General features: G+C 33.6%; 2 protein-coding genes across 5 annotated transcripts in view; both read right to left on the bottom strand.

Moving 5' to 3' along the window:
- Positions 1 to 7,377, bottom strand: part of LOC124358300 (beta-galactosidase-1-like protein 2) — a 27,023-nt gene extending 19,646 nt beyond the window's left edge. The window contains exons 1-3 of the mRNA XM_046810596.1: positions 7,322 to 7,377; positions 6,154 to 6,292; positions 2,958 to 3,111 (exon numbers count right to left, since the gene is read on the bottom strand). Coding sequence (XP_046666552.1) covers positions 2,958 to 3,111; positions 6,154 to 6,292; positions 7,322 to 7,377 — 349 coding nt within the window. The remainder of the gene's footprint in view (positions 1 to 2,957; positions 3,112 to 6,153; positions 6,293 to 7,321) is intronic.
- LOC124357247 (beta-galactosidase-1-like protein 3) overlaps positions 6,155 to 14,110 on the bottom strand; it is a 25,114-nt gene continuing 17,158 nt past the window's right edge. For all 4 annotated transcript variants that reach the window (XM_046808801.1, XM_046808803.1, XM_046808804.1 and 1 more), the window contains 3 exons: positions 8,753 to 9,005; positions 8,232 to 8,419; positions 6,155 to 6,292 (listed from right to left, as the gene is read on the bottom strand). In XM_046808801.1, coding sequence (XP_046664757.1) covers positions 8,290 to 8,419; positions 8,753 to 9,005 — 383 coding nt within the window. In that variant the 3' untranslated portion in view covers positions 6,155 to 6,292; positions 8,232 to 8,289. The remainder of the gene's footprint in view (positions 6,293 to 8,231; positions 8,420 to 8,752; positions 9,006 to 14,110) is intronic.

Genomic DNA, 14,110 nt, shown 5'->3' with positions numbered 1-14,110 from the left:
AAGTTGTTATATTGGCAATACTGTAAAGCCATGTTCATCACAATATATAACTGGATTTCTAGTGATTCTGCATTTTTTTCAGTCAGAAGTAAGACTGTACCATCAGCATACATCAAGGTTGTGGCAAATTCTTCCAGATACTTAGAGAGGTAGTTAGTAAAAATTAGGAAGAGAACAGGCCTCAGGACAGATCCCCGAGGAACCCCCATTACAACTGACATAGCACAGGATCTACTTTGCTGGATTTTATTTTGTTAAGTATGGTTAATTTCAACCACCTGCTCTCTATTCGTCCAGTAGTTCCTAAACAAATTCTGCTCAGGTAACCCAAGGAGAATAGTTTTGCCAAGAGTTGTTCATAGTCCAGGGTTCAAAGGCTTCACTTGTTCAATGGTATTTCAGTAGTTGTGTGCAGTTGGAAGATTATTGTAGATGCAATAAAGAAAGTGAACAAGGCAAGAAAGAACGTGTAATTATTTCAAAAGTTTGGACAAATTAAAAATTAGAGAAATTGACCAGTTGTTAGTTGCTTCAGTTTGATCACCACGCTTAAAGACTAATAACCTTAGAGAGGTTTAGTACACTCAAGAATTTGACACTTTGAAAGGATATACGAATCAAATTAGTTATAAGATAAGCCAATTCTTGCTTGCAGGCCTTCAACAACCTTGATGAAATTTCATTCACTCCTGAAGAAAATTTAAGAGGAAGAGAGTAGATGATATTCATCACTTCCTCAATTGTTGATTTTTATTAATTTCAAAATTTTGGAATATTAGGTTGTTTAACAGCATTCTGTACAAATATATTCCCAGAATTTTGCAAAGTATCAGCTACTGTTGTGAACACTGTGTTTCAGTGCTCTGCAATCCTATAAGGAACCTTTATAGTCATATAACTGTCAATCATTAATTCTTTTGGTTCAGCTGAGACCTTAGTTTCTCGTTCATTGTTTATAACTACCATACACCTTTAATCTTAATAACCAAAGAAACTATTTCATTAACTGTAGTTTGCCACCTGAGTTCTTTTAATTTCAAGTCATGGGTCTTCTTTTTTTTGCCATGAGCAGCAGCCTTCTTGTATTCCACTAAGTTTGTCAAAGTATATAGTTGGTGTGCTTTTAGAAAGTCACACATGTTTAGATTCCACATTCCTATTTTTTCCTGCACTGTTTGTTGGTTTTACTGTATATGGACATGATTTATTTAATTCTGATGCTATGATGCCTGAAAAATAATCATATATTACCATATATATTATCATATATATATCAGGATATTACCCCAAATATTTTTTGCTAAGATATTTTTAAAATTTCTATGTTATCATTGCTAAAATTTCTTTTTTTATCCTTGACCAGGCCTAGTCTTTTCTTAGAGAATATTCAGGGTGCAGAGTTTTGCAATATTGTCAGAAATTCCTATAGCCAGAATATTTACTAAAACTTTATTTTCTTCTAGATGTGTACAAACTCAGTAAATGGATGATTTTGACTGAGGAGTTATTATATTAGGACAGAGAAGAATCCTGGTATAGCTAAGGAATGTGTCACTGAGAAGGATTTTGTCATGTTCCAGTTTAAGGCAGTCAATATTGATGTTTCCAATCAACAGGACTAGACTCTTCTAGGTCAGAACCTTATCCATTACTGATGAGATAACATCATTTAACAATTTGTCCTTAGGTCGGTAGATACCAATTATGTATATTGATTGTTAGTCTTCGTTAGCGCCATAGCTACTTCACATACAAGCTCTTTGAACATAAAGTTTTGAACAAATATAGCTTCCACATGAGGTCTTTCTTATGGAATCCTTCCAATAAATTGCAACATATCCTTTAATATCACATAGCTTTGCTGGGAAAGGTTGAAGCAGGAGTAAAGTCTGTGGCAGAGTTGGACTTCAGACGCTGCACTACGAGGAAGGTGAACTAAAGGTTAACAGTCACCTACTTTCAGATGGTTTTCCCATACTCATATTTAAATGACACTACTTGGCCTTTGACCCTTAAAATAATGGGATTTAAATGCAATTTAAGAACATTTACAATGTTTGCTAGCTTTAAGCTTAAACATTTGTTATTAGTTATTTTCTTGTAAACAAACCTCTAGTAGTATGTAATTTATTTATTTATTGTTTTACCTAATTTAAAAGTATTTTTATTTGCATTCCATATTTTGATGTTCGGCTCCACAAAATACAACCGACCCATACAATAGCCTAAGCGATCGGGGATGGATTTCCTATGAAAGCAAGCACTCTCCACACATCATTTCAGTTCTATATCACATTTTTCAGACTTTAGTGATTTATTGATTGTGTTAATGTTGTTGTCAAAGTGATTATTGCCTGTACCTGATCTAAGTATTATACGAGGCAAATAAGCTTAAAAGAAGATTCTGACTGATGGATTGTTTGGTAGGAAATCAGCAGGAGGTTTTAAAGAAGCCTCTACAAATAAATAAAGCTTGTAAAATAATAACTTTCTTTGTATTAGTCTTTGTGTCATAAACTATATACCAATTTCAATACGTCCTCAAAATATATATTTATAAGTGAAAAATACACAACTCAAACATATAAATTGGTGACGGCTGTTTAGGTACTTCTCTGATCTCGGAATAATACCTAAAAAGGTCTGTAGAGAGTTCGGGGACGCCTGTATATTTATCATTCCTGTATTGTTTCCTACTAAATAGCGTACAACCTGAACATTTCAGCATTGTATGACAAATTTGGTCACACATTAGAGTATTACCAAAGTTAATAGTCCTGGAAGGATGCAATATTGTGGGGAGGGGAGGGCAGCACTATCGTGATAGCCCACAGATAGCAGATTTTAAAATCCGCTTCTGGATATAATTTTATGATAAATTTTGGAATAAAAATCTGAGTTCAATAAACAATTCTGGATACATAAGTTGATCATTAGCAACCAATGGCTAAACTCACCCCCCAGGTCCGGCAAGGCTCCGGTGTCCAGGGAAGGTTCTGGAGAGTCAGACGTGAAGTAAAGCCCTTTGACACCATGACTATCCATAATATGTTTCAGCTCCACCATGTACTTATGTTCTGGATCTCTCAAAGATCCATACTCATTCTCCACCTAATCCCACAGGACATTTCAGTTGTTATTGCAGTCAAACTTTGAAAAAATAAATTTGTAAAACCCCACAATGCCGATAAAACAACAGCCATTTACAATTTATAAAGCCTTCAGTACTTCTTAAACCTAGTTATTCAACACAATGTATAAATAGTAATATGAAAAAATATTTGTAATAAAACAAATTAGATTTAAATAATTGTGTAAACCATTTCCATATTAGATAAAGTCAAAATCAAAGTTAACTATCAAAACAGTAGATTTTAAATAATAAAAGCAAGATAGTAAAATTAAACCTATGCTAACTTTTTATACTTAATATTAATTGTATGTATTAATGCAAAAAGACAATTTTTACAACCTTATTTTTTACATACTAGGGGAGAAGTGGGGTTCATTCCTCATTGTTTGACCAGGGCGTCTACCATGATAACAAAACCAATAAAAAAGAATTGGATGGCTCACAATGTCAAAAGAGCCATCCAATGACATGGAGAAGTCCATGGTTAAGTAGTAGAGAGGACTTTATAGTCCTAACTTCGCCTCTAATAAAGTCATTTTTCATTTCATTTCAAAACTCAAATTCAATGATGATCAGTTAACCAAAGAAAAATTTGCATCGATTACCAAAGAAGGCTGGAAAATGAAGTGTGAAAAGGTAAACACATATGAAGAATACTTTATTAGAAATCAGGCCTATTTGGATGATAGGAATGAGTCTTTTGTTATTTGTCTTGAAATGAAATCAAGTGAAAAAGAAAACAGTGACTTAAACAAATAGGGAGAGAGCAAAGATAATGATATCGAAATGGAATGAAAATAAAAGTGGTACTAGGATCATTATGTTCGGAATCAGAGTTGCAAATATCATAACTAAGTTTTATAAATGTACCATAAATATTGTGTATTGCTGCCAGACTGATACCAACCGATCGAACTAGTTTTATATGTTCACTTATATTTGTTAAAGCTTTGTTTGTTGATTGTTTTATTTCCTTTATTTATTATGTTGTACATAATTATATTATAAAATATATCTTGAAACTGTTAACAATGAATTTTACCTTATCAAGGTGTTCATTACATAATCTATGTAGCTTGTTTACAAACAACATACAAATCAAGCAGATACTATGAGAAAATAGCACTTTACCTAAAGATACTGTACACAATGAATTGGTTTAGGAGAATTATGGTGAGGGATATTCACTCTCTCTCTCTTACACTATCTCTTCTACATGTCAAGCACCATGGCCACACACATACCACAATTAGAGTTGTTACTAAAAAGAAAATAAAAACCAATTTTTTTATTGTCTGGTTTTGTTCATTGAAACCAGACAACAGCAAAATTTTGTTTCTGATAAGACACTACATAATGTTTTGTGCTGTGCATGTAATTATGGATAGATATGACAGTAAATACTTTTTTTTAGTACATCATCTCATTCTAAATAAGCTTTTTAATTACTTCTCTTAAATATTTAACTTTGAAATACAGCTTTCATTGAGTTGTCATTTAATCTTTGATTGAAATATAAATTGTTTCAGTCTGATTGAAAACAACTCAACAATTGATAATTAATCACTTAAAGTAAATTACAACAGGTCTAGGTTCAAATCCTACTTTGCTAGAAATTAAATTATTTCAGAATCATATTTGGTGGACTTTGTAATCTGAAGATTTGATTTTACCAGTTCTAATTGACGGAGCATTAGCAGAGCCTATCACATTTAGTTTAATGCCGAACACATCTTTAGTAATCCAAATGCTGTAGTCGATTATCTTGGTAACTTTTCTGAAAATAATGAGCCAACCGACAGGTAAACTTCCAAGCCAATAGTAACAGTATTGCAGAATATCCCAGAAGTTAAAAAAATAATCTGATCACCAGATAACCCTGATTTGATTAAGGTAATTTTAGACTCCAAAAAACCTCAACATTTTTTACTCAATCAAGGAGTTTTAATGCATAAGGCCTCCAATCCAAACATTCCCTGCATAGTTTTGACTTCCAAACTAACTGATATAGTATTCAAATATTACCATGAATTTCCCACTACAGCACATCTTGAAATTCGGAAAACTCTCTCCTACATTAATAGCTCATTTTGGTCTCAGAATCTGATATTGATTACAACTCGAGTAAAATCTTGTACTCAATGTCAGTGTTCCAGACAGACTCCCGATACTACAGTGGGTTATCTTGCATCTAAAATTGTCAAGCATCTCAATATAAAGATCTTTATTGATTATATTGGTAAATTATCCTGATCCCGAAATGGCTTTCTGTAGTTTATTGCTATTCAAAATGTTCAACTCTAATTACGTCTTTTACCCAATCTGCTTCTACTACAGTATCTCTATTAACTAAACATGTTATTGCTCAATTTGACTTTCCCAAATATGTAGTTAGTGACAACATGTCTCAGTTTCGTCTATATTGTGGATATATTTCTTTTGTACGATATAAAACACATTTTCACTTCGCTTTACAATGAAACTAAAAACAAATGTATGAAAGTAATAAAACGATCAAATTTTACTGGTTTTATGAGGATGATTAAGTAACCAAGAAAGTGCTGAACAGTCAGTCTGGAATGTGAATTCTCAAAGCTTCAAATATTGCTGGAATTTTTAAAGACTGAACACTAAAGATAATACTCGAGTTCTAGTGTGGTAAGTTTCCTTTCATGTTTATTAAGGGCTCTGGAAGCATGCTACTTACATAAAGTTTCCCCTGTAAATCTGACCTAGATGTGCACTTAATGCTGAGTCGGAGGCATCAATTTGAAGAATAAATGTATGATAAAAATTCCAGATGACATCAGTGTGTTCTTTAATGTCTCAAATGCATGTTGCTGACCAGTGCCCCATACAAATTTTGCTCCTTTACATTTTAAAGCATTCAATGGAGTAGAATATGGCGAACCAAAATACATACAGCAGCACTTGGGTTTCATAAGACAGGACTTATTTTGTAATAGCATGCAAAAAAACAAACTTAAACCTCAACAGATATAAGAGACTGAATTGGACACCTGAAACATGATAATAGGACCTCCATAGATGACTTGTAGTGGAGTCACCAGAGGCAGCAATTTACTGAAGTACTTCTCCACCCGAGACAAATAGGCAGGATCAGTAGTGCGGACTTTAGCCCCGTCACTCAGCAGGTAACTGTCAATATATAAATCCTTTTGTCATTACATAAATAAATGTTCAAATTACTTAAACCTATCTAAATTATTGATACTAGACAAAGAATTGAAATGATACTGAATAAAGTAGTTGTTCTTGTTGTATTTGCCTCTGACTTAGTTTTTACCCGCATTTATCAGTTCCAGTGGGGTGATTTATTTTAATGAGTCACTCCTTTTTTCCTACATCCCTTCATTCAACCGAAGACTACAGATCTGTGGAGGAAACTTAACAAGAAGAGTAAAAGGTAGAGAAACAATACAGCCCAAGACAGGTAGTACTGATAAAGAGCTTTCTGGTCATGGCAAGATTTGAATTATGTTAACTTGAACCTAGATTCAAAGAATGATGTCCTAGACAGTGCGGCCAGTAGTCCTAACAATAAAGGCTGGCATTATGGTATTCTTTATCTGTTGAAGCTTTAAAGGTTGGCATCCATTTGTCTTGCTGGTATTATGGCATTAACACTTAAACAAAAATGTGGATGCTTCTTACAAAAGGTAAATTAAGTTTGAATGAGGTTCAGGGTTAAAATGTTGTTATTCTAGACAATCAACCAAGCTAAAATAGGCTAAAAATTAGCTAAAACCGATAAAATTATTAACATCACACTCTTTCATCATTTTAAGATGTTTGGCCACAAAAAAGATTTTTTGTCAATTTTTCAATTTTCCCTCCTGATATCAAAAATTGAAGCCACTAGTTAAGTATAAGTTTTAGGAAATATTTATTAATGTATGGGCAATCAGCAGGCATACTGAAAAATAAGGAGCTAAGAAAATAACTTTTCATTTCATGTCACAGAAATATCTCGTCTATGATTGCTTGTCCAGGATTACTATCAAGTCCATTTTTAAAAATTGTATAATGAAGTTACTGTTGTCTAATTTAATTTGCTTTATGAATTTACAAAAATCTGTAGCCTAGAAAAACTTTTACATTTTATGTCAAGCAATATCATAGGAAAATTTGTGTTATTTGGTTGTTTTAAAGCATACACTTACTCACTTTGCAATAATTATATATCCATTGTTTTCCTCTTTTTGCAACATGACCTCTACCATTTCAGTTCCTACTTAAGATTATGTCAGCTAACCAGGAAATCCACAAATGTTGAGGTTATTTTAGTGTAACCATTTTTAAGCACTGTGGCCATGTTTGTCTAACGCCATTGTGTTCATAATTAGTACTAATACAGAAAAAGTTTGGATATAGAAATGATGTCAAAAAATTGCCTATGCAGGAACAGATTGAAAAAAGAACATAAAGCAAAGCTACATGGAACAAGTGGAGGAATGGAATTGGCTGGGGCCAATGCCATTCTTTCCCGATCGCTTGACCAAAAAAAGCCTTCACAACTTTTGTTAATAAGAAACCTTATGACCATGATTTTGTTATAAAAAAAATCAAATGTATGGGCCATGTGAAGAAAATGATAGGCTCAAGAATTCTAAGATTAAAAAGCAAGTCGCCAAATATAAAACTTAGTGATGAGAAAGGTCTTGGAGGCAGAAATTTTGTCTTTTCATTCAAAAATATTATGGGTTATCAATTCGGAAATTCTTAAAACCTTGAACAAATGAAAAAACTGTATGGACAGGATATTTCTATTTGTGTTCAAATCCTAGTACTCCAAAAACCTAATGTAAATATAATATACCAGAACATCAATATGGGTGATATAGGCACTTACGGTCTCTCCATAAAAACTTGTTATGTGTTACAAACTTTTTATTTCTTGTTATTAAACTATTTACTATGAACATTTGCTAAAAAAAACAATTAATCTTAACAAATTATACATGTGTTATGCATACTCTTAAGTTCAACATTAATTCATAGTATATGTAGCATGACTACTATCAGCTTCTTATATTTAAAATATAACATTATAAACCTAAATTTATTAAATAATCACCTTGGAAGGCCTCCAAAGTCCCATTCTGCACAAATGTAAGGGCCTGGGCGGAATATAACTAGCAGGTCTTCCTCTTTAGAGCCATTTTCAAGAACTTTACCACATCCAGGAATGGCGACATTTCAAAACCACCATTACCAAAATCGTACTTGTCTTTATATGGCTCATGTAGGTTCCAAGGGGCATACCTGTAAACATTTTAAAGCCAAATTAAGTATATTTGATCCTTAATGAGGAGTAAAAATTCAATAATATGTCTTAAGTTTGAATGTTCCTAGTTTTTTTTTATTAACACTAAGCAGTCCAGTGTATAATATTGTAAGCATCACACCAAACTGCTAATGTGTGCCGTAGTAAAGAATATGTTCAACTAGTTCGTCCTCTTATGTATTAGTTTATTTATATACCAGAGAAAAAGAGATCATCTCTATCAGTTCTTCAACTGTAGTGTTTTTGTTCCTTTTAAAGCTTAATAATGATGGTAAGTGAATGCAATAATCCTCTTACTCAGCCATACTTACGTTTCGACTGCAACTGCACCCATAGCCCTCAGCTTGCGAAGCCTATCACGCCAGTAATGCGGGTGGACCCGGAAGTAGTGGATAGTACCACTGGTTATTGTCAGGTTCTGGCCATTGAGACGGAACACCTGCGGCTCCGACGCTGTCAAACCCTCGTTCTGGCCCTCCACTATCCTGTAGTGTTGATACACAGTCTTCCGACCTTGCAGTGAGGCCATTTTCAGGTAGATTATAGTTAACACCAGAATGCCCACTGAAAGCAAATACAAACTAAAAGAGATCCACTTTTTATATAAAATATGTATTTGACAGGACTGCCATATGGACTGAGGTTACAGAAAACAAGACTGCCTTGTCCACTCCTTATTGATACAGGTAACTAGACAAAAGTGCTTTGTAAAGTTTTGTTGTAAAAAGTCCCAGAGCCAAAATGTCGTGGCTATAATATTTCATTAAAATATCGTAGGTAGAATGTTAATTTTTATTAATTGTTCATATGAAACAATTTATTCAATACAGTTTTCATAAATTACTCTGCAATATAAAATCAATTTTTGAATAAAAAAGTACACTGTAAAGTTATTTTATTTTTTTCTGATTTAAACTCAGGCAAAACAATAAAAAAAGTTTTATACATACCGTACCTTTAAACACTTTGTTGACTTTGTTTTAAATTAATTCAACGTGTTAACATTATTACACAGTCAGTGTCATCAATATATTATACAAGTTTTTTGGTTGATACCACATCGAAAAATTGCTAAAACGATAAAAATCTTGAAATATTTTAGCCCCCCCACAGTGGAAAGGCAGTCAAATGTTAAACAAAAGTCAGAGGTGTGACAAGGACATGGTAAGAACCACAAAACTTAGATAATTATTAATCATTTTACACAGATATGTAACTTAATATGGCTTTAAAAAATGTTGTACATAAAACTTTCTAGTTCAGCCATATAACTTTCATCCTAATGTGGTGATGATTAGATGGATGTCTGATGTAAGATGAAGGTCATGGTGTGGAGTTTAATTGACATCTCACCATTATTATGTGACGTAGTTCCGGGTTTTCAAATTTAGTTTATGTTAGCTGGTACACATGGTTACTAAATATGTTGAAAATCCAATTTCATTTAATTAAGTTAATAGTTTATGTTAACTGCATATAACTGTTTAAATTTTAAAATATAAATTTTATGTGTGATGAGTAGATAATTTTATTGTGAAGTGATTTCAATGAAGGTCTAAAGCTTAGTCAGTAAAAACATCATATACTCCCCACTTAGATGATTTCTAGGTTAATAAATTTCCTTGTATTTCACTTATATAAATTTTTTTTGTGTACGTTGACGTAATTCTATTCACCAATTTAATTCACTTGAAATGTGACTTTGATGATTGGTGTAATGCATGTTCTTTTACAACATAATGATTAAAATCAAGTATATTTAAATGTTAATCTCAATACATTATTTAATTTACAATTGTCACTTTACTAATTTACTTATAATCCATTTGTATAAAAAATGTGCTCTCTTACATGAGGATTTACTAACACACTACGATTCCAACCAGAAAGAGGCTGGAATATCTTCTCCAGGTGTCAGGTTTACACACAGGAGGTTGTGAGCTCTTTAGTCTCCAACCCAAACTAGTACGATTTACTTTAATGTTTGTTAATATCGCCACTGAATTATGAATTTCTTCAGTTATTATTGCAATTAAATAACTCAATTTTATTCCAAAATAAAGTTTTTTTTTTTTTTTTTTTTTTTTTTTTTTTTTTTTTTTTTTTTTTTAAAGCCTGTGCGTAGGCTCGAGTTGCTTCCCTGGAGATTTTGGACGAATTTAATCTGGTGATTAATTATCATATTATAACATCAATACACGCATACACACAAACGCGCGCGCACGCGCGTATCTACATAATACGGCATTGAAATTTATCAGCGTAAGTACTACAAATAGTTTAAAGGAAATATTTAAAGAGAAGAAAAACAAAATTAAGGAGTGGTGTATTTTAAAGATCAAAAAGTCTACCTGCAGAACAACCTAACACATTACTAGCAGATTTCTTTACGAACTGTTATGAAAAAAAAAATAAATAAATAAAATAAAAGTATAAAATAGGAAAAGTCCATCTAAAGGCATCAGTGCTGTTGAAGGGGCATCAAGAGGGGGGAGGCAGGGTCAAAAGTCAGGTCCTTCTGTAGTCAGCCGTGATAATTGCCTCGGCCTCCTCCGCGCTGATAAGATACAGCCATTCATTCGAACGTTTCTTACATGTAAGTATTGAAGGTGAGGTGAATATTTGGTTGTCTGGAAAGTATTTACAGATATTTCTATACACGAGATGGGATATATAAAGAGAATTTGTAGATGAGAAGGATTTACTGATTTGCATTGATGCGACACCAATATTCCGTGAATATCGTGTGTTATGAGAATGTGAAGTTGTAGAGAAAATTGTATAAAAATGTTTATAAATGTGAACAAGAAGTGTTTTAATGAAGATTTTTCGAATTGATAGAATGGCAGTTTCTTGATATAAAGTGTCAGTTGGGTATCTCCTAGATTTTTTGAAACCGGCTTTTAAGATTGCCTTCTGAACCACTTGCAATGGCTGTAAAAGAGTTTTATACGCTCCACCCCAGGCTATTATTCCAAACGAGAACAACGATTGGGCATAGGCAAAGTAAGCAAGTTTAATTTCTTTTTCATTTAAAATTTCACTTAAATGTTTTAAACGCAAATATATATTTCCTTGCTCTCTTTTTTACATATTCAACATGTGCAGACCATTTTAAACGCTTGTCAAAGAAGACACCCAAATATTTATAAGACGATACATTTTCAATAGTTTCACACGAACAAAGATCATTATTGTAACTGCCACAATTATGAACCACGAGGTCGCCGAGGGCATAGTCTGTGGTCTCTCGGAGAGAGATGGGCATAAACTTAGTCTTTGATGTATTTAATGAAAGAATGTTTTGGTTAAACCATTTTTTTAAGACCATGAGGTCATGTAGAGCGTTAGAACGGGCATCACCCCAATCGTTACCTTTTATTAAAATTAAGCTATCATCAGCAAATAAAACAGGATTGCCATATAAATTCAATTTAGAGATATTGTTAATATAAATCAAAAACAGAATTGGGCCGAGCGTACTGCCCTGAACCACCCCGTAGTCCACCGGAAGCGCGTCGCTCTCGGTCCCACAGACAGACACGGTCTGTAGCCTACTTGTGAGGTAGGTTGAGAACCATGAAAGCGCATTACCCCGAACTCCAGTGGCCTCCAATTTAAGGAGCAGCCTATTTCTATCAATGCTGTCAAAGGCCTTCCTCAAATCAAGAAATATTAAAATAATGCGCAAGTTGTCAGATATAGCATCATTGATTTGTCTGTTGACATCAAAAAGAGCATCAGAAATGTTCCTGTCGTCTCTGAACCCATACTGACACTCACACAAGATTTGATTGTTAGAAAGATAGAAAACTAATTGTTCTTTAACTATACGCTCAAGGATCTTGGAGAATACACTCAAAAGGCTGATGGGGCGGAAATTATTTTTATCTAAGAAGCTATCTCCTTTATGCAAGGGAATGACCTTAGCGATTTTAAAGATATCCGGGAAAATGCCAGAAGAAATACTTAAATTTATTAAATGCAGAAGGGGCTTAGAGAAGATATAAATATTGTCTTTTAACATATCAGCCGAGACACCATCACGTCCAGGGGCGGATCCCCCACGCAGTCCAGTCGCGTGCCGTATTACATCAAGTTCAGTAACAGTGGTCAATGTGAACACGGTGTTCTGTCTGTAATCCGCATCACTCAAAACCGGGTCCCCACCTGAATCGATGGCACTAGCCAGATTGTGTCCAACCGCGGAGAAAAAGGAGTTAAAATCATTAGCTACTTGTTTACACAAACCATGAGATATATACGGAGTATCCGGTAAAACTTTATGGATCGGAAAAGAATCTCTCTTCTTAATTTTACCAGCAAGCTCATTTACGATAGACCAGAACATTTTGGGGTTGTTTTGATAATTTTCAAGTTTAGTTCTGTAATATAGTTTTTTGGATTGTTTAAGAGATTTACTTAAATTGTGTCTGAATGTACGAAAAAAGTGATAGAGATCATTATTAAAGGGTTGTTTTTTTAATTTTTTACTTATTTTGTCTCTAATGCGAATCAATTTGACCAAATCGGGTGTAATCCATGGTTTTAATTTTTTTGAGCGTGTGGAATAGTTATTTAAAGGTTTTGAGGAAGTTTTAATAAGATCAGATATTGTATTTTCAAATTGTTTAGCGCATATTGTGATATCCTGGCAACTCAAAACAGGTTCCCAGTTCAAGTGAGCGAGATTACGGCCGAACAGATGCTTATCAGTGTAGTATTGTGTAGTAGAGTCGTCAGTAAGGTGGTCATTGTGAGGCGATGTGGCAGTGGCAGTGATAGTCAGGCCAGTACTGTAGTGGTCGCTCACGCCAGTCTGGAACACAGCTGATTGTACATTGTTCATGTCATAGTAACGTAGAAATATGTGATCCAGACATGATGAGCAGTTATTAATCACTCTAGTTGGTTTATCTATACATTGAACAAATCCCGATCCCAGTAAGCAGTTTAAGTATCTGTCGCATGTTGAAGTATTCTTAAGTAAATCGATGTTAATGTCGCCCAAAAATAATTCCCATCTTGCTCTTATCTAAACGATTACAATAATTTTCTAGTTCAGTTAAGAAAAATTCCAAGTCACTGTCAAAGGTACGGTATAGGGCAAGTATGTAAAAGGTTTTGTTGCAGTAATTGAATTCTAAGTTAATGCCGTAGACGTCACCAAGTGTTACTTGTAAGGAAGTAGCTGATAAACGTTTATTGAAGTAAATGATAACACCGTCATTTCTGTTACGTTGTTTGTTCGTCAGCACAATGTCAAACCCCTCCAAAACCTCTCCCTCCTCACCCTCTCTTAACCAACATTCAGTCAGAACAACTATGTCCAAGCGTGGAATATTATTCAGATATACTAAAAGTTCGTTAAAATTTTTACAATAACTTCGGATATTACAATGAAATATTTTTAGGCTTTCATAGCATTCCTGACTAAGAAAAAAATTACTAATTTGTTGTATATTATATAATTCTAAACAATTGGTTTACATTTAAACAGTCGTCATCTTCCCCATTCATGAGCAGGACCCTCGGCACAGACCACCCACCCAGCTGAGGACTCATTAACCTTTACAGAGTATTATACGTAATAAAAAATTAAGAGATATAAAAAAAAATAATAATAATAATAATAAACAGTTATGATATGAATGTGCGATCAATAAAAT

This window comes from Homalodisca vitripennis, chromosome 3, assembly GCF_021130785.1.
Source record: "Homalodisca vitripennis isolate AUS2020 chromosome 3, UT_GWSS_2.1, whole genome shotgun sequence".
In the NCBI taxonomy this organism is placed as follows: domain Eukaryota; kingdom Metazoa; phylum Arthropoda; class Insecta; order Hemiptera; family Cicadellidae; genus Homalodisca; species Homalodisca vitripennis.
The sequence above is the reverse complement of the archived record's forward strand: the minus strand, read 5'-3'. Positions and strand labels throughout refer to the sequence as shown.